This window comes from Pongo pygmaeus, chromosome 5 (genome assembly GCF_028885625.2).
Source record: "Pongo pygmaeus isolate AG05252 chromosome 5, NHGRI_mPonPyg2-v2.0_pri, whole genome shotgun sequence".
Taxonomy (NCBI): domain Eukaryota; kingdom Metazoa; phylum Chordata; class Mammalia; order Primates; family Hominidae; genus Pongo; species Pongo pygmaeus.
Genome location: NC_072378.2, coordinates 79,017,765 through 79,039,738, shown reverse-complemented (window position 1 = coordinate 79,039,738; position 21,974 = coordinate 79,017,765). Strand labels below are relative to the sequence as shown.

The 21,974-nt window shown below is 36.4% G+C and overlaps 1 protein-coding gene across 2 annotated transcripts in view; it reads left to right on the top strand.

Moving 5' to 3' along the window:
* LCA5 (lebercilin LCA5) overlaps positions 1-21,974 on the top strand; it is a 58,264-nt gene that overhangs the window by 18,784 nt on the left and 17,506 nt on the right. For both annotated transcript variants that reach the window (XM_054491748.2, XM_054491749.2), the window contains exon 3: positions 4,824-5,353. In XM_054491748.2, the coding sequence (XP_054347723.1) occupies positions 4,824-5,353 (530 nt within the window). The remainder of the gene's footprint in view (positions 1-4,823; positions 5,354-21,974) is intronic.

The following is a 21,974-nucleotide window of genomic DNA, read 5'->3' as shown; positions in this document are numbered from 1 at the left end:
TATATACTTATAAGTATATATAAATGTTGCTTGATGGTACTATTAAATTTGTTATATTCAAAGTCATACAATATACAGAAGGAAACATAGCTAAGCCTTCTCAGTTTGTTTTTTCTTTTTCCTAAATAAATGCTTGTCTTGGGGTTTCTGAGGTACTGTAAAGGCAAAAAAGTTTGTAAATCATATGTACCTTTTTGTATCTTCATTTTTTGAAAGTAGAAAAAGCATTGACATAAAGTGGTTAAGGGACTTTTTAATAGATTGAGTAAAATTACTTACTGTAGGTAATACAGTATTTGCTGTAAAAATTCAAATTAAACCTAGGAATGGAATTGGGGCCTTTGGTCTAATTTGCTTTCTTTTGAAGTGTGTTATAATGGAAACTGGATTAATCATTAGAAGTCATTTTTATTATTAAAATGTTACTAGAATGGAAATAGGCCTTCATACATATTTGACTATGTAATATTCTACAAATATCTTCATCTCAATAAATCTCTGGTCAAGAAAACCCCATTGTAGTTAGTAACAAAATATGTAAGGTTTACAAGTACAGCATAGAAAAATAAGGCAAATGAGATAATTACAGTACCCATTAATAAAAGTAGCACAGCAGTAGCTTAAAATGGTGAGAGTTTAGATTGCAAGGCCGGGAGTGGTAAAATTGTGGGTGGAAAAGGGAAACAAGGGACCACATTATGAAACGCCTTGCATCCTGTGCTAATGTATTGACTCTGTTTTTGTGGCAAATAGCCATTGAAAGGATTTAAGCAAGGACATAATTAAGTTTGCCTTTATAAATTTTTACTTCAAAAAATAATATTTGCTCATTAAAAACTACAAAGAATATGTATTCCTTTTGAAAGAAACCCTTTCATGGATCCCCAGTCTAGCTCCTCAGGGATTTCCATACTTCTAACCATTTATAACAGTTGGGAACCTTTTTCTTTTCCTTTTTTTGTAAGTACAATGCTTTGTTATTGTTCTTATTTTGGTCTCTTTCTCCAGATCTGTCTCAGTGAGGAGCTTGTTATGATTTTGTAGTTGAGAGCATGATCTCTTATTAAACTTTTGCTGTATAATTAAGAACTAACAAAACAGATCTTAGGGTTGAACCTTAGAAAATGCCTGTTAGTCTCAAGAAATACCTAGGGTAGTATTGGTAAGGAATACTTTAATTTTTTTCTTCATTCCCCAGAAACAACTTAGGAGGCCACCCAATTAAGGAGTCAGAACTTTGTAAGCCTTACCTTATTTGAGAAGATAATTGAGAAAAGCTGTGAAAAACAGTTCCAGCATCAGCCAGAAAATTTCAATTATTGTCTTCAATTTGACTTGTACTGTTTTCTGTTTTACACTGTCCTTTGAATTAAAATCTGTGGTAATTAGTCTGCCTTAGACCAAGTAACAAGACCAAACCGATACGTTTCTGTAAACACTAAATTGCAATCAGTATAGACTAACCTAAGGACAAAACAAATGTGATTCAAACAGCATTTTAAACGAATTTTCGGGTTTGCATGTTTGATAGCATATTCTTCCTTCCCCTTCCTTAATTTTCAGCATACTTTACTTTTTTTTGCATAAAATTCATGCAGTGTCAAAATTTTTCATGGTAAAATTTAATAAGTTTTGGTTATACACGTTCATTTATTATATATTATTCCATTATTTGTTTTTTCAATAATATAAACATATCTTGATTTTTTTGGTGGATGCATAATTTATTTTTACTACATTAAAAAAATGAGTCATATTATTTTTAACATCTGAAGGAAGAAAAAGCAATTTTCCACCTACTTTTTGGGAGTGACTTAACAAGGAGAGATGAAGAATGATATATACAACAATCATCTTTCTTCTTACTCTTATTAGCACTTGATAGTTTAAAATATTTTGTCTTATAGTTTTAAAAATGAAAATAAAAAGGTAGATGAAAGCTGGAAATATTTGTAAGTTCAGGTTAATGATCAGTTTGTAGTTATAGAATATGCTAAAAAATTTATACTCAGAGTTCTAGGATGTCAGAAAGTTGGTTATGGAAACCCTTTTTTATCTGACTAAAAATTTTTATCCTGATTCTTATATTATTAGGCTTTAACTTTTCATATAAAACAAGTTGCTCTTTCTATGAAGTTTTATGAGCGGTGTAATTTTGTACATAAAAACCATATTTGGAACAATTGACATTCATCTTTATATATAATTATTTTTATGTATTAAGTTTCTGTCATTCCAAGAGCTGAGTACATATCCCATAATAGCGTATATATACCAAAATTCCATTAACTACATATATTGGGAAAGAAAACTGAAATGATGGACATTTCAACTTTAAAATTATATTCTAAAGTAATGCTGCCCATTGGAAATATAATGCAGGTCAAAAATGAAGCCACAAATGTAATTTTATATGTTCTAGTAACCAGGTTAAAAAAAAACAAATAAATTAATTTTAATAATATGTGAGTATTATTTCTACAGATAGTAAATATAAAACATTATGAAATATTTTGCATTATTTTTATTTTTGAATCAAGTGTTCAAAATCCATTGTGTGTTTCACAGTTATAGCATATCCCAATTTGGGCTACCCACTTGTCAAGCTTCTCAATAGCTGTATGTGGCAGTGGCTACTATAATGGATAGCATAGTTTCAAAGTTGCAATAATTAAGCACTCCCTCATTTCTTTTTATTACTGCTTCCTTTCATGTATTCAATCATTTACAGAGCTGGAATCCCAAATCGGTACACATTCAAACAGCTTTTATAAAATCTTTTATCTTTTTAATGAAACTTTATAATGTTAAATTGTAAAAATTACTTGTTATTCTTTACTTGTTTACATAATGGAATCAAGTATCCATGGCTGATGAAATGGGGAAGGAAAGGTTGGATCTTCTAGTGTTTCTTCATTTTTTTACTCTGGAATGCATTTTCTCCTTGGAAAAAAAATGCAGTTACCATGGTAGATTAAAGATCATTATTCTTAGCAGACTTTCAAATGCCTCTTTTAAAGGGCCAGTGCTCTGAATATTGAGGCATAAGTCTAATGAACTTTTAGTAAAAATAAAAACATTATTTCACATTTTTGAGAAATGTTGTGATTTAAAATGTATTCTTTAAATATTTCATATACTTATATTTTTTAGGATGTGATTTTTGTTTTCATCTTCTCACATTAGGTGTTTTTGATTTGAACATCACAGAAAAGAAATCCTCTGTGGAAGCATTTAGAAACACACCTGTACTTCTGTTTTCTGTTTTCCATCACCGATAAGTGGAATGTTCTTATTACCAACAGAGAATATGCAGAACATTTAACTCTCCCAACAACCTAGTTGTATAGATAACATTGTCTTCTTTCTATGGGCTGGGTAAATAGACTTGGAAAGGTTTGATTGAATTGTCCAGAGAGTTAACTGATAAATTTGAGCCACAAATCTCGGTGTATAATATGCTGTCATCCTGTCCCCAGATAGAGAAAGTTGTAATTAATGTAGAGAAAACATACATTTTCTTTTTTCTTTTTTTTTTTTTTAGTTTTAATTTCAAGGACACATGTGCAGGATGTGCAGGTTTATAACATGGGTAAACGTGTGTTATGGGGGTTTGTTGTACAAATTATTTCATCACCCAGGCATTAAGCCTAGTATCCATTAGGTATTTTTCCTGATCTGCTCTCTCCTCTTGCCCTGCACCCTCCAATAGGCCCCAGTGTGTTTTGTTCCCCTCTATATGTCTATGTGTTCTCATCATTTAGCTTCCACTTACAAGTGAAATCATGTGTTACTGGTTTTCTGTTCCTGCGTTAGTTTGCTAAGGATAATGGCCTCCGGCTCCATTCATGAACCTGCAAAGAACATGATCTCATTCTTTCTTATGGCTGTATAGTATTCCATGGTGTATATGTACCACATTTTCTTTATCCATTCTATCATTGGTGAGCATTTTGGTTGATTCCATGTCTTTGCTATTGTGAGTAGTGCTGCAGTGAACATACATGTGCATGTGTCTTTAAAATAGAATGATTTCTTTTCCTTTGGGTATATACCCAGTAATGGAATTGCTGGGTCAAATGGTATTTCTGACTTTAGGTCTTAGGAATTGCCACACTGTCTTTCACAGTGGTTGAACTAATTTACACTCCCACCAACAGTGTATACACGATCCTTTTTCTCCACAGCCTTGCCAGTATCTGTTATTCTTTTTACTTTTTGATAATAGTCATTCTGACTGATGTGGGACGGTATCTCATTGTACCCCATTAAAAAGTGAGGAAAGGACATGAACAGACACTTTTCAAAAGAAGACATACATATGGCCAACAAGCATATGAAAAAAGCTCAACATCACTGATCATTAGAGAAATGCAAATTGAAAGCATACATTTTCACATTTGAAATAATGATCCCAAATAGCTTGGCATGAATGACTTGAATATCACAATGTTTTGTCCAGTGTTTGTTATGCACCATGCTAATGCTGATGATGCTGATTATGCTCATGTTTGAATTCTGACTTGCCATCTTATCTAAAAAGTTAAAAATGGTTAAAGCCTGACACTGCTGTCTTTTAAAGCTATGTAGAATAATTCCATATAAACTATTGGGATATGATTTTTCTTAAAATATTGCACACCTTTCTTAATAGAAACCTATTTAGAGCTCTAAATAAAACTTGATATTTTACTAAATATTGTAAAATCCTTTCTTAATGACAAAAATAACTAAAGAATGTTACGGACCCACTTGTGTTAGGATGAATAAATAACACTGTTTGGTACAGCTTTCACTTTACATTATTCCTGTTTCTTTTTTAGCCCCTCGGAAACCAAGCCCTAAGGGTCTACCAAACAGAAAGGGAGTCCGAGCGGGATTTCGCTCCCAGAGCCTCAATAGAGAGCCACTTCGGAAAGATACAGATCTTGTTACAAAACGGATTCTGTCTGCAAGACTGCTAAAAATCAATGAGTTGCAGAATGAAGTATCTGAACTCCAGGTCAAGTTAGCTGAGCTGCTAAAAGAAAATAAATCTTTGAAAAGGCTTCAGTACAGACAGGAGAAAGCCCTGAATAAGTTTGAAGATGCCGAAAATGAAATCTCACAGCTCATATTTCGTCATAACAATGAGATTACAGCACTCAAAGAACGCTTAAGAAAATCTCAAGAGAAAGAACGGGCAACTGAGAAAAGGGTAAAAGATACAGAAAGTGAACTATTTAGGACAAAATTTTCCTTACAGAAACTGAAAGAGATCTCTGAAGCTAGACACCTACCTGAACGAGATGATTTGGCAAAGAAACTAGTTTCAGCAGAGTTAAAGTTAGATGACACCGAGAGAAGAATTAAGGTACAATTTCTACAGCTTCTAATTGTACTTTCTTGGGATGTTTCTCATTGGGCATTTAATATGCTCTCTTAAAATTGCTTATTGCAGTTTGGTCTTTGCTTGGAAATGAAAACTATTTTTAGTACTGTTTTGGGAAAATTTGGATTTTATATTTAAAAGATTTGGGAAAATTTAGGATTTTATATTTAAGAGGAAGATGCAAAAGATTGTGTACATTAATGAGCTACATGTTGGTTGACGGATCATAGTCATTCTGGGAAAATACTATATTTGGTTATCTGATTGTTTCTCTAAAATTGGAAATGACACTAATAGCCATAGTATATAAAACTGACCTTTTGGGGCCACTACGTAAGAAATGCCACATGAACAATGCCTTCTGTTTTTATATTTATGCACATTATTTATTAAAGATTAATTATAGTACATCTTTTTGGACATGGTATGCACCTACTCCCCAGAATGAAAAATCTGTTAAAGGGTGGGTGGGAGACTGTTGACTGACTAGTCTGAGAATACAGCAGCTCTTTTAAAAGTATTTCTTTCCTGAATGGAGAGAGGAAAAGAGTCCTATCCCATGACTTTTACACAGGGCACTCAGTTGCCACCTTCTATATATATATGTATCCAACAGAAGCCCTGAGTCAGGTTCTGTTGCTTAAAATTGACAAGCAGTTTGGAAAGCAAAGGTACGAAAAAGTACGGCAATAATGCTTGCTGTGAGCGTGAGCAAAGGAAGCTCAGAACTACAAATAAATTAGGTTTCTGCAGTATATTAATCAGATGTTTTTAATACATGGCATATTGTGGTACTTAGTCTATATAATATACCATGCCCATTATACCAGTGCCATGCCCAGGGACAGGGACTTATTAAATACGCACTGTACATCAGTGGCCAGAAAAAGCGGCTATTTTTTTCCTCCAAAATTTGCAATTATTGTCTTCTGTTTCAGTGCACAGAAGATATCCTATTATGTAGGTTCCAATAATGATCAGCTCATAGTGCAAAGCAAACAGAAACTATTTTTAAGAGCCACTTACCCATGGAGTAGGGTAGGAGTGGGGACTGAGAACAGTTACCATAAACAACAAATAACTGACATTTTAATTATTTTTAAAGGGAAGCATAAAATGTGCCACATAATGGATTTTAAAATTACGAAGAGCACAGAATGCTAATTAATAAATATGATAAATAGCTGAGTGTGTATATAAAACTACATATAGAGAGAGAACATGAAATTGCAGTGCATACACACACATATACAACTATATACTGCAGTTTTCTCTTATGTGAAGGGGATTGACAGGTGGTGGAGAGGGAGAAGAAAGAGAGAAGGAATAAGAAGTGGGACTAAGCCTGTGGTTTCTGAGTTATATGTGGAGGTAAATTATATAACTGCTCACTTGGGAGCATGAAAATCAGTCACCTATAATGTTAAGTCTTTTTAGTAGTTAACCATATAGTATCCTCATTTTTTTCATATTGGAAGTTTTTAAATTTTTATTTTGAGTTCATTGTAAATTGACATGCAGTTGTAAAAAAATATGTAGAATAACTATAATATTACAACCAGGAAATTGGTCGTGATACATAGAATTCATCAACTGCACTCAGCTTTCACTAGTTTTACATGTGTGTGTATTTAGTTCTGTGCAGTTTCATCACGTGTATAGATTCGTGTGACTACCAACGTAATCAAGATATAGACCAATTCCATCACAAGAATTCCTTGTATTTTACCATTTTACAACCACAGCTACCTCTTGCCTTCCCCTCACTAACCTATGACATCAGCGAATTTGCTCATTATTTCTCTAATTGTGTCATTTCAAGAATGTTATATAAATGGAATCACACAGTATCTAACCTTTTGACATTAGCAGATTCTGCTTATACATTCACTCAAATGGTTGCATGTATCAATAGTTCCTTTTTCCCTGAGTATTCCATGGTATGGATGTACTATGGAGTATTATGGTACATCTGTTGAAGGATATTTGGTTTGTTTCCAGTTTTGGGCTCTTGACTAATAAAACTGCTGTGACCACTTATGTGTATATTTTTGTTTGAATATACATTTTAATTTCTCTGGGATATATGCCTGAAAGTGCACTTGCTGGTTTTATGATAAATGTATGTTTGATGTTGTAAGAAACTGCCATTCCATTCTCTTTTTTTTTTTTGTATTTTTTTCTTTGTTGTTGTTTTTTCCATTCGTAACAATCATCAGAACATTCTCTTTTCTAAAGTGGTATCATTTTTTATTGCCCCGCCAGTAGTGTGTAAGTGGTCCAGTTTCTCAGCATCCTTGCCAGCATTTGGTGTTAACACTTTTTAAAGTTTTAGCCATCTTGATAGGTATGTAGCATCATCTCATTGTGGTTTTAATTTGCGTTTCCCTAATGGCTAATGATGTTGAACATCTTTTCATGTGCTTATGTGCCATCTGTAGATCTGTGCATTTCATTCATGTTTTCTGCCCATTTCCTAATTGGATTGTTTGCTTTATCTATTTTTGGAGAATTCTTTATTATAATCCAGATACAAGGTTTTTGTCAGATATGTGGTTTACAAAAGTTTTCTCCCATTCTGTAGCTTGTCATCCTTTTCACAGTGTCTTTCAGAGGAGAAATTTTTAATTTTGCTGTGGTTCAGTTTAGCAGATATATCTCTTATGGATTGTGCTTTGGTGTCCAGTCTAACACATCACCTATCCCTATTGTCTTTGCCTGTTTGTCCCAAAGATTTTCTTCTATTTTTTCATCTCCCAGCTTTATCGAGGTATAATTGACAAATAAAAATTGATTATTTTTAAGGTATACCACTTAGTGTTTTATAAAATAGTTATGATTTTATGTTTTACACTTAAGTCCATGATTCATTTTGAGTTAATTTTTATATAGAATGTGAGGTTTAGGTTGAGGTTCTTTATTGTTTCTTTGGCCTATGGATGTGTAGTTACTCCAGCACCATTTGTTAAAAAGATGTCCCTCCTTCACTGAATTGCTTTGGCACTTTTGTCAGTTGGGCATATTTTTATGGGTTTATTTCTGTAGTCTCTATTCTATTCTATTGATCTGTGTGTCTATTCCTTTGTTGTTACTATACACTCTTGATTACCTGCAGCATCCATAATAAACCTTAACATTGGAGAGACTGATTCCTCTCATGTTATACCTCATTTTAAACATTTTAACTATTTTAGCTACTCTTGATCCTCTGTCTTTCCACATAAATTTTAGAATAAGCTTGTCTACATCTACAAACATCTTCCTGGAATTTTTGTAGGAATTGCATTAAACATAGATTAGTTTGTGGAGAATTGACATCTTTACTGTGCTGAATCTTCCAATCTTGCACATAGTATGTGTCTCCATTTATTTAGGGAATCCAATTTTTTTCCTCATTATTTTGTAATTTTCAGGATACAAATCTGTATATGTTTTAGATTTATACCTCAATATTTTATTTCCTTTGGAGCAATTTTAAATGGTCTCAATTCTTACTGAATTAGAAAATTACTTTTGAACTTTTATTTTTGAATGTCAAAGCTTATTTTTGTTGTAAAAGTTATTTTCACAAGGAGTTAAGAATGTTTTATGCAAACCAAGGTATGACTTGGTTTTATAAATTTACTCCCAAGTTTTAGAAATACTGGATTTATCAGCTCTATACCTCAAAGTTGGGTTGGTACATCTAAATTGCTTCATTTTTGCTATAGTTGACATTATATTGGAATCAATATTTAATATGTTATTATGAACCTACTTTTTTTTTTTTTTTTTTTTTTTGAGACAGAGTCTCACTCTGTCGTCCAGGCTGGAGTGCAGTAACATGATCTCGGCTCACTGCAACCTCCACCTCCTGGGTTCAAGCGATTCTCCTGCCTCAGCCTCCTGAGTAGCTGGGATTACAGGCCCATACCACCATGCCCGGCTAATTTTTGTATTTTCAGTGGAGACGGGATTTGCTATGTTGGTCAGGCTGGCCTCAAACTCCTAATCTCAGGTGATCCACCCACCTCGGCCTCCCAAAGTACTGGGATTACAGGCGTGAGCCACCACGCCCAGCCATGAACCTACTTCTCTTAACCCAATAACCTCACATTAGCTGTTGTACTATAGTAGCTCTCTTGTTATTTGAGGGGATGGGGGGAGTGTAGCCAGCACAGCCCACCTGAGGGTAATTGTTCTCTACTTTTTAACCTACTTTTTCATACTTCCTAAATGCAGCCTCTGGTTTTTAACCCATTATGTACATCTTTCATGATCTCAGCAGTCAATCCAGAATTTGAAATATTTACTATTGAGTTTCTTACTTTACTGTAAAATTTAGCATTTGTTTTTGTGCCTCATTTTATTTTTCAAATTTTACTTCAGCCAACACTGTTGATCCTTTCTCTTCTAACTCTGGTATAGTCAAACCACTAACTGATTAAGGGAAAAAAGCAGAAGCTTGATTGTGATGTTTCATTTTGCAAATTAACTAAAACCTAAGAAAATCCTGGGTATCCCTTGAAATTACAGTAAAATCTTAGTAAAGATCTCTGTTATCGTTAAGTTCTGTGATGTTCTTTAGTAAGGATACTTGTCTATGTGGTGGTGTTTTTTTTTTCTTTTGCTGTAACTTTTTGTTTTATTTTAAGATAAAGCTAGAAATTGTGGCAAGCAGCTTTGTTTATTTGTTTATAGCTTGTCCCATTCCAGGATTTCAGGCCACAACTCATTCTTCTTGCTAGTTGCAATTCCTTCTTAAGTGGGGGTGCTGGGGGTGGGGTGAAGTGTCTTCAGGGTTATCTGTAACTAGCTGAGCTGTGACAAACTTTTCCCCAGGACATCAACCTGTAAGTTGGGTACAGGCTTATTTTGTTTGTTGATGGAAGTGACAGAATGCACAGAATCTTAGTAATTTACAAACGGAGTAGTTTAGAAATGGATAACTGGTTAGGGAGGCGAACAGCCAAAGGTATCTATGGGAACAACCACCATGGCAGTTGTCTGTCCTCCTTCAGAAATTACAGCCTATCTTGTAAGATGTGGTTTGCTCTAGTTCCAGGCCATAGACCAGGGATGGAGAAGAACTTGATGGGATTAAACTTCCTGAGCTCTGTAAAAAGGGCAGACAGTTACCTCAGTGTGTATACTTACTTACTTAGAGTTGACTTTATATCTTTATTTTGGCTTTTATATCAATAAATTTATTGAATAAAGTCCTGTCAATGTATCACCCTCAATTTAATATTTTGTCACGTGGGATACCTATTAACTTCCACAAGAATGGCACCAGGTTCAAAAGTCTGAAAAAGAGATCCAGAGCCAGCAAATGAGACATAAGATTTACTGAGGGTAATTTGCATACAGGGTAGTCCAGTGGTGGTGGGCTGGACAGTAGAACTGCTACCTCTTGCAGAAAGCATGCAGTTTATATAGCAGTTTCACTTAACCTCCACCCCCTAACAACCTCCACCTGGCAACTTCTTTTAATCCAAAACAAAGAGTCTGGATTCCCTGTATGGCCAGCATTCCACGGGACAGGCCAGGGACTCAGATGTTCCTCACAGGTAAGGAATGAATCTCTTGGGTTGGCCACTGCTTGGAACTCTGAACACACATTCAGATGTGTCTGCCATACAGGATCATTCTCAAGGTGTGCTTAAGTTTAGTTATTGCTGTCAGGTGCATCTACCATACATATACATATGCCATACAATATTTAAATAAAACCGTAACACATGTACAGCCTAACTTTTATGGAAGAAAAACATTTTTTAGTTATATAAAGTAGTGATTTTCAAACCTTTGCTCTCAAGACCGCTTTATACTCTTAAAAATTATTGACACCTTCCCCCAGCTTTTGTTTATGTATATTTAGCACATTTGAAATAAAAATTGAGAACATTAAAAAATTTATCTTAATTCACTTAGTAACAAGCAGCTCATTATGTGTTATAAGATCTTTTAACAAAAAATCTGTATTTCTCAAACCAAAAATAAATTAGGACAAGAGTGCATAATTTTATATTTTTTAATTTTTTTAATGCCTGGCTTAATAGGGGACAGCTGGGTCCTCATATCTGCTTCTGCTTCAATCTGTTGCATTATGTCGTGATTGATAAGTATGAAGAAAATTGAGCCTCACACAGATGTCTAAAGTAGTTAGAAAATGGAGGAGTATTTTGGTAGCCTTTTCAGGTAACTGGATATTCTTTTTTGGTATTATGCTAAAGCTTAACAAGTGATTTCTTAATGGTTAGTTGCAATGGAGGAATATGAAACCATATTAATGAGCTTTTTGTATCTGGATACACTGATATTCATTGGTCGCCTTTCAATGGATGTTTTACATCACACATTGGTCATTTGGAAAATACTGGTTCATTGAGTTATACAGACTTTCCAAACATGTAAATGTTTCAGTGGAGCCTTTGGGAAACCCCATTGTATACTCATGACACAATATGAGTGAAAATAGCAAATATAATCTTAGTATTATAAAATAGTTTTGACTTTGAAGACCCTCCAAAGTGTCTCAGGGACCTTTAAGGGTTTTCACATCATTCTTTATGAATCACTGACTTAACATAGGCAGTTCTTTGTTAGAAACTTCATTAGTAATTCCGCTAATATGCAGTTTCTTTTAGTGACTGCAAGACTGCACCATTTCTTAGTGGTCTAGAGACTGGCTTCAAATAGGGGGTGAAAGTAAAGGCATCAATTCCGTCCTAACTCCTTATAAGAAAGACTTACTGTTGGGGTTGTATTCCTGACCAGGGATGCAATAGCAGATCAATCATAGCTATGACCAACTGTGTGTCATAAAGCAAATATCATGAAAGGCAACTATCATAAGAAACCATAATGATGAAATGGGAAACTATCTTCCAAGCATTATGAAAAGATCAGGAATGTAATATTATGTACATAATTATTAAAAGGACTCTAGTAGTAGGGTACACATTTAGTACATATAAAAATTCAACTCTTTAAGTTGGCACAGAGTGAATTACTTTGTTAAAAAAACAAAAAGAAATAAAGACTTTCCTTTTTAAAATTTCTAAAGATTTTGGGGAATGCTTGAGTATCATCATACAGCTCAGTATCAATGGAGCTATTAAAGGAAGTTTGAATAAACTTCTTTTTCTTTTAGTAGATTTTACTATAAGAGATTGGTATTCAAATTCTCTTGACCCTACAGCTGCCCTCAAGTAGGTGTATTATAAGTGTTGCTTGTTGATTGCTTCCATGTAAACCACTTTCAAAAGTAAGAATTGAAATTCTTCCCTTTACTTATATTGTCTTCCCTTTACTCTTCCTAGTTTGTCTTCCTAGATAACAGCATCATCTTCTCTTTACTCTTCTTAGTTTATTCAGAACTGGAAGTGAACTGTCTAGTATTGGGCCAGGTAGGATCACTTTCCTTTATCTTTCCCTGCTATATTTTGCTCTAGTGGCTTGGAAGCTGCTGTGAAAGTTTTTCTGCCCTTTCACCCTTCAGAAACCCAAATCCAGAAGCCTGCCTTTGCCTCTCCTACCTGTTCTGCATTTATCTAACAAATGAAGCTAATTAGGACAGAATAATGGTCAAACCAGGTTAGCCCTGTTCTTGTCTAATTCTGAGTTTGTACAGTTCTCCTAACCTCCAGGTTGCAGTCATTTCATCTGAGAAATTAAACGGAATGATTTCTGAGGTGACATTCGGTTCTGACATCTGATGAATCTAAATTCATACTTTCAAACCTTTCATATGCAAAAAGTGTTTTTAACATGGTAAATTATATTTATGCCCCCCAATTAAGTCCTTATTATACCTATTATTTAATGTTGGAGAAATGAAAAATTCCTATTGTTGAAAAGAATAATTGCTTAGAAGATAAAATATTCATTGAGATTCTACTAATTTTTATTGTATAATCAAAGAACTGCCTAGATTTTATTATTTATGTATATTTTTACCTTTTCTGGAGGGAGAAGATTTATGATGAAATTATGAGATTTTTGATTGAAGGGCAAAGCTTAAAACAGTTTCAGAAAATAAGCTTTGCAGTGTCCTTAGAAACTACCCATTTAGGTAGAACAACTGTTAAGGCAATTTTGTGTTAATATCTAAGATAACCTTCCCATTGAAAAAGTAATACAAGCACTAAAACAGGGCTTAAAATTCAAATAATACAAAAGGATAGACAATGAAACATCAGTTTCCCTTCTATGCTATGCTTTGCAAGCCCCTTCCAAAGAAACAGTCACTGTTAAGAAATTGTTGCTATGTGTGCAATCTCATATCTATATATTAATGTCCATTTTTCATTCTCTTACCACAGATGAGAGTGTACCATACACATTGTTCAATACATTTTTTTTTCACTGAAAAGTATATTTTGGCACTTTTTACATATTATCATGTTATATACATATATTAGATATGTGTGTGTATTTTTGCACACGCACGAAAAAATCAGTCTCATGCTTTTTAAAGGCTGCATATTATTCCATTGTGTAGATATATCATAATATGATGAACCCTTTCCTTATTAATGTTAAATTTAAGTTTAGCCTAAAGCTGTCTTCTTTCATATTTTAAGTTTGGCCTAAAAGTTTCTCCATACATAGCGACCTATAATCTAACTGGATATGTAAACAGACTGTTAGATACTCTTGTACCAGTCACAGAGTTCAGCCAATCACCAGTGGCCAACTATTCAAACTATGTTCAAGTAGTGCAGACACCAAGCTGTAACCAGCCCACCTGTTTCTTTACCTCACTTCTGTTTTCTGTATGTCACTTCCCTTTTTCTGTCCATAAGTGTTACCTGACCATCTGGCAGCCTTGGAGTCACTCTGAACTTATTCTGGTTCTAGTTGCTGCCCAGTTTGTGAATTGGCTCAAATAAACTCTGCTAATGTGTCTAAAGTTATTCTTTTAACATTAATATATATGTTGGCTTTTGTTTTGAGGTAGTATAAAAGATGCAAAACATTAAACATAAGTTTTTATATGTGTATGTTAGCATACTAATGGAAAAAGCCTGGAAGAGGAAGTCCCGGGGTCAGTAGAGCATTATAAAATCATTTTTGGCTATTTGTTAATATCAGGACTCTAAAGAGTGGTACTGGATAATAGTTGTTCTTGAATCAAAGTTAAATTCTTCATTTTGGGAGGATTAAATTGGCCTTTCTTGTGGTTATTATCATTCCAGGAAATTCTAGAGCATTTACATTTTTTGTTTCTCATCCCCTAGGCATTTACATTTTTATGAAAGCATCTTTAATATGGAAACATTGATGGACTTTGCTTAGTTGAGTTACAAGTTATTGGCTTAGAATTCAAGGTCAAATTTTAAAAATTTTAGCTTATATTTTAATTAGACTATTAATTAGACTGTTAATACCTACCCTTTAACCTATTAGGTTCCAAGTGGAACTTTATACACACACACACACACACACACACACACACACACACAAGTTTCAAATTCTGGTTATACACCATTCCAGCTTTATGATGTGTGATACACCACTTAAATTATTTGAACCTTAGTTTCCAGTCTGTAAAAGTTTGCGGGTGATCATAAACAGGGTTAGGGGTAAAGTTCATAATGAGTCTGGCTCAGTGCTTGGTACTTACTGGACACGTAATATATGAGTGGAAAAAGAGAAATATACTAAAAGTACATTAATTAAAGGTAAATACATTAAAGCATGGTAGCATTCTTGAGTTTGAAAGGCCCGTGGAAATAATTTAGTGCAGTGGTTTTCAATTTGAGCTCAGTGGACTTCAAGAGTTCTACTGTTTTTTTTTAAAAAGGTTTGAAACTACTGATTTGGTCTATTGGTTTTTCAAATTTTGGCAGTTCTTTTTTTTTACTTTTTTTATTTTTATTTATTTTTTTTGATTTATTTATTTATTATTATTATTATTATACTTTAGGTTTTATGGTACATGTGCGCAATGTGCAGGTAAGTTACATATGTATACCTGTGCCATGCTGGTGCGCTGCACCCACTAACTCGTCATCTAGCATTAGGTATATCTCCCAATGCTATCCCTCCCCCCTCCCCCCACCCCACAACAGTCCCCGAAGTGTGATGTTCCCCTTCCTGTGTCCATGTTTTCTCATTGTTCAATTCCCACCTATGAGTGAGAATATGCGATGTTTGGTTTTTTGTTCTTGCGATAGTTTACTGAGAATGATGATTTCCAATTTCATCCATGTCCCTACAAAGGACATGAACTCATCATTTTTGATGGCTGCATAGTATTCCATGGTGTATATGTGCCACATTTTCTTAATCCAGTCTATCATTGTTGGACATTTGGGTTGGTTCCAAGTCTTTGCTATTGTGAATAATGCCGCAATAAACATACGTGTGCATGTGTCTTTATAGCAGCATGATTTATGGTCCTTTGGATATATACCCAGTAATGGGATGGCTGGGTCAAATGGAATTTCTAGTTCTAGATCCCCGAGGAATCGCCACACTGACTTCCACAAGGGTTGAACTAGTTTACAGTCCCACCAACAGTGTAAAAGTGTTCCTATTTCTCCACATCCTCTCCAGCACCTGTTGTTTCCTGACTTTTTAATGATTGCCATTCTAACTGGTGTGAGATGGTATCTCATTGTGGTTTTGATTTGCATTTCTCTGATGGCCAGTGATGGTGAGCATTTTTTCATGTGTTTTTTGGCTGCATAAATGTCTTCTTTTGAGAAGTGTCTGTTCATGTTCTTCGCCCACTTTTTGATGGGGCTGTTTGTTTTTTTTCTTGTAAATTTGTTGGAGTTCATTGTAGAGTCTGGATATTAGCCCTTTGTCAGATGAGTAGGTTGTGAAAATTTTCTCCCATTCTGTAGGTTGCCTGTTCACTCTGATGGTAGTTTCTTTTGCTGTGCAGAAGCTCTTTAGTTTAATTAGATCACATTTGTCAATTTTGGCTTTTGTGGCCATTGCTTTTGGTGTTTTAGACATGAAGTCCTTGCCCATGCCTATGTCCTGAATGGTGATGCCTAGGTTTTCTTCTAGGGTTTTTATGGTTTTAGGTCTAACATTTAAGTCTTTAATCCATCTTGAATTGATTTTTGTATAAGGTGTAAGGAAGGGATCCAGTTTCAGCTTTCTACATATGGCTAGCCAGTTTTCCCAGCACCATTTATTAAATAGGGAATCCTTTCCCCATTGCTTGTTTTTCTCAGGTTTGTCAAAGATCAGATAGTTGTAGATATGTGGCATTATTTCTGAGGGCTCTGTTCTGTTCCATTGATCTATATCTCTGTTTTGGTACCAGTACCATGCTGTTTTGGTTACTGTAGCCTTGTAGTATAGTTTGAAGTCAGGAAGTGTGATGCCTCCAGCTTTGTTCTTTTGGCTTAGGATTGACTTGGTGATGCGGGCTCTGTTTTGGTTCCATATGAACTTTAAAGTAGTTTTTTCCAATTCTGTGAAGAAAGTCATTGGTAGCTTGATGGGGATGGCATTGAATCTAAATTACCTTGGGAAGGATGGCCATTTTCACGATATTGATTCTTCCTACCCATGAGCATGGAATGTTCTTCCATTTGTTTGTATCCTCTTTTATTTCCTTGAGCAGTGGTTTGTAGTTCTCCTTGAAGAGGTCCTTCACATCCCTTATAAGTTGGATTCCTAGGTATTTTATTCTCTTTGAAGCAATTGTGAATGGGAGTTCACTCATGATTTGGCTCTCTGTTTGTCTGTTATTGATGTATAAGAATGCTTGTGATTTTTGTACATTGATTTTGTATCCTGAGACTTTGCTGAAGTTGCTTATCAGCTTAAGGAGATTTTGGGCTGAGACAATGGGGTTTTCTAGATATACAATCATGTCATCTGCAAACAGGGACAATTTGACTTCCTCTTTTCCTAATTGAATACCCTTTATTTCCTTCTCCTGCCTAATTGCCCTGGCCAGAACTTCCAACACTATGTTGAATAGAAGTGGTGAGAGAGGGCATCCCTGTCTTGTGCCAGTTTTCAAAGGGAATGCTTCCAGTTTTTCCCATTCAGTATGATATTGGCTGTGGGTTTGTCATAGATAGCTCTTACTATTTTGAGATACGTCCCATCAATGCCTAATTTATTGAGAGTTTTTAGCATGAAGGGTTGTTGACTTTTGTCAAAGGCCTTTTCTGCATCTATTGAGATAATCATGTGGTTTTTGTCTTTCGTTCTGTTTATATGCTGGATTACATTTATTGATTTGCGTATATTGAACCAGCCTTGCATCCCAGGGATGAAGCCCACTTGATCATGGTGGATAAGTTTTTTGATGTGCTGCTGGATTCTGTTTGCCAGTATTTTATTGAGGATTTTTGCATCAATGTTCATCAAGGATATTGGTCTAAAATTCTCTTTTTTTGTTGTGTCTCTGTCAGGCTTTGGTATCAGGATGATGCTGGGCCTCATAAAATGAGTTAGGGAGGATTCCCTCTTTTTCTATTGATTGGAATAGTTTCAGAAGGAATGGTACCAGTTCCTCCTTGTACCTCTGGTAGAATTCGGCTGTGAACCCATCTGGTCCTGGACTTTTTTTGGTTGGTAAGCTATTGATTATTGCCACAATTTCAGCTCCTGTTATTGGTCTATTCAGAGATTCAACTTCTTCCTGGTTTAGTCTTGGGAGGGTGTATGTGTTGAGGAATTTATCCATTTCTTCTAGATTTTCTAGTTTATTTGCGTAGAGGTGTTTGTTGTTTGTAGTATTCTCTGATGGTAGTTTGTATTTCTGTGGGATTGGTGGTGATATCCCCTTTATCATTTTTTATTGCATCTATTTGATTCTTCTCTCTTTTTTTCTTTATTAATCTTGCTAGCAGTCTATCAATTTTGTTGATCCTTTCAAAAAACCAGCTCCTGGATTCATTAATTTTTTGAAGGGTTTTTTGTGTCTCTATTTCCTTCAGTTCTGCTCTGATTTTAGTTATTTCTTGCCTTCTGCTAGCTTTTGAATGTGTTTGCTCTTGCTTTTCTAGTTCTTTTAATTGTGATGTTAAGGTGTCAATTTTGGATCTTTCCTGCTTTCTCTTGTGGGCGTTTAGTGCTATAAATTTCCCTCTACACACTGCTTTGAATGCATCCCAGAGATTCTGGTATGTTGTGTCTTGGTTCTCGTTGGTTTCAAAGAACATCTTTATTTCTGCCTTCATTTCGTTATGTACCCAGTAGTCATTCAGGAGCAGGTTGTTCAGTTTCCATGTAGTTGAGCGGTTTTGAGTGAGATTCTTAATCCTGAGTTCTAGCTTGATTGCACTGTGATCTGAGAGATAGTTTGTTATAATTTCTGTTCTTTTACATTTATTGAGGAGAGCTTTACTTCCAAGTATGTGGTCAGTTTTGGAATAGGTGTGGTGTGGTGCTGAAAAAAATGTATATTCTGTTGATTTGGGGTGGAGAGTTCTGTAGATGTCTATTAGGTCCGGTTGGTGCAGAGCTGAGTTCAATTCCTGGGTATCCTTGTTGACTTTCTGTCTCGTTGATCTGTCTAATGTTGACAGTGGGGTGTTAAAGTCTCCCATTATTAATGTGTGGGAGTCTAAGTCTCTTTGTAGGTCACTCAGGACTTGCTTTATGAATCTGGGTGCTCCTGTATTGGGTGCATATATATTTAGGATAGTTAGCTCTTCTTGTTGAATTAATCCCTTTACCATTATGTAATGGCCTTCTTTGTCTCTTTTGATCTTTGTTGGTTTAAAGTCTGTTTTATCAGAGACTAGGATTGCAACCCCTGCCTTTTTTTGTTTTCCATTTGCTTGGTAGATCTTCCCCCATCCTTTTATTTTGAGCCTATGTGTGTCTCTGCACGTGAGATGGGTTTCCTGAATACAGCACACTGATGGGTCTTGAGTCTTTATCCAATTTGCCAGTCTGTGTCTTTTAATTGGAGCATTTAGTCCATTTACATTTAAAGTTAATATTGTTATGTGTGAATTTGATCCTGTCATTATGATGTTAGCTGGTTATTTTGCTCGTTAGTTGATGCAGTCTCTTCCTAGTCTCGATGGTCTTTACATTTTGGCATGATTTTGCAGTGGCTGGTACCGGTTGTGCCTTTCCATGTTTAGCGCTTCCTTCAGGAGCTCTTTTTTCTCAGCATTTGCTTGTCTGTAAAGTATTTTATTTCTCCTTCACTTATGAAGCTTAGTTTGGCTGGATATGAAATTCTGGGTTGAAAATTCTTTTCTTTAAGAATGTTGAATATTGGCCCCCACTCTCTTCTGGCTTGTAGGGTTTCTGCCGAGAGATCCGCTGTTAGTCTGATGGGCTTCCCTTTGATGGTAACCTGACCTTTCTCTCTGTCTGCCCTTAACATTTTTTCCTTCATTTCAACTTTGGTGAATCTGACAATTATGTGTCTTGGAGTTGCTCTTCTCAAGGAGTATCTTTGTGGCGTTCTCTGTATTTCCTGAATCTGAATGTTGGCCTGCCTTGCTAGATTGGGGAAGTTCTCCTGGATAATATCCTGCAGAGTGTTTTCCAACTTGGTTCCATTCTCCCCGTCACTTTCAGGTACACCAATCAGACGTAGATTTGGTCCTTTCACATAGTCCCACATTTCTTGGAGGCTTTGCTCGTTTCTTTTTATTCTTTTTTCTCTAAACTTCCCTTCTCGCTTCATTTCATTCATTTCATCTTCCAGGGCTGATACCCTTTCTTCCATTTGATCGCATCGGCTCCTGAGGCTTCTGCATTCTTCACGTAGTTCTCGAGCCTTGGTTTTCAGCTCCATCAGCTCCTTTAAGCACTTCTCTGTATTGGTTATTCTAGTTATACATTCTTCTAAATTTTTTTCAAAGTTTTCAACTTCTTTGCCTTTGGTTTGAATATCCTCCCGTAGCTCGGAGTAATTTGATCGTCTGAAGCCTTCTTCTCTCAGCTCGTCAAAGTCATTCTCTGTCCAGCTTTGTTCCGTTGCTGGTGAGGAACTGCATTCCTTTGGAGGAGGAGAGGTACTCTGCTTTTTAGAGTTTCCAGTTTTTCTGCTCTGTTTTTTCCCCATCTTTGTGGTTTTATCTACTTTTGGTCTTTGATGATGGTGATGTATAGATGGGTTTTTGGTGTGGATGTCCTTTCTGTTAGTTTTCCTTCTAACAGACAGGACCTTCAGCTGCAGGTCTGTTGGAGTACCTGGCCGGCCGTGTGAGGTGTCAGTCTGCCCCTCCTGGGGGGTGCCTCCCAGTTAGGCTGCTTGGGGGTCAGGGGTCAGGGACCCACTTGAGGAGGCAGTCTGCCCGTTCTCAGATCTCCAGCTGCGTGCTGGGAGAACCACTGCTCTCCTGAAAGCTGTCAGACAGGGACATTTAAGTCTGCAGAGGTTACTGCTGTCTTTTTGTTTGCCTGTGCCCTGCCCCCAGAGGTGGAGCCTACAGAGGCAGGCAGGCCTCCTTGGGCTGTGGTGGGCTCCACCCAGTTCAAGTTTCCCGGCTGCTTTCTTTACCTAAGCGAGCCTGGGCAATGGCGGGCGCCCTTCCCCCAGCCTCGCTGCCGCCTTGCTGTTTGATCTCAGACTGCTGTGCTAGCAATCAGCGAGACTCCGTGGGCATAGGATCCTCTGAGCCAGGTGCGGGCTATAATCTCTTGGGTCACCGTTTCCTAAGCCCGTCGGAAAAGCACAGTATTCGGGTAGGAGTGGCCCGATTTTCCAGGTGCCGTCTGTCACCCCTGGAAAGGGAACTCCCTGACCCCTTGCGCTTCCCGAGTGAGGCAATGCCTTGCCCCTGCTTCGGCTGGCGCACGGTGCACTCACCCACTGGCCTGCGCCCACTGTCTGGCACTCCCTAGTGAGATGAACACGGTACCTCAGATGGAAATGCAGAAATCACCCGTCTTCTGCGTCGTTCACACTGGGAGCTGTAGACCGGAGCTGTTCCTATTCGGCCATCTTGGCTCCTCCCCCAATTTTGGCATTTCTTCACAGGCAACCAGATAAAACTGAATCGTTCTGTGGTAGTGATTGAAGAGTTATGTTACAAAGGGGACTTCAGAAACTCACATGCCTAACAACTTGAAGCAACCTCTGAAACACCTCCATGGGGAACTCTGTAGTCCAACTCAAACATTGAACTGTTTAGGAAACTGAGAGATGTTATTTGCCTTCTTCTTGGTCACATAGAATCAGATAGGTCATGGCTGGGTGCAGTGGCTCATGCCTATAATTTCAGAACTTTGGTAGGCCAAGGCAGACGGATCAGTTGAGCTCAGGAGTTCAAGACCAGCCTAGCCAACATGTTGAAGCCCTGTCTCTACCAAAAATACAGAAATTAGTCATGTGTGGTGGTACACACCTTGTAATCCCAGTTGCTCGGGAGGCCGAGGCAGGAGTATCACTTGAACCTGGGAAGTGGAGGTTGCAATGAGCCAAGATCATGCCACTGCACTCCAGCCTACGTGACAGAGTGAGACTGTCTCAAGAAACAAAACAAAAAAGAATCATATAGGTCACTAGAAGCTCATGTGTGGGAGTAGAATTGCAGTAATCCTGTCTTCTGTTGCTCTATTATTTTGTTACCATTTTAGTAAAATCCTTGGAATTTTATCACATGTAAATGCTGAGTGATAGGTTCCTCTTATAATAGTATATTTTGTGTTTTTTCATAGTTTTAAATGA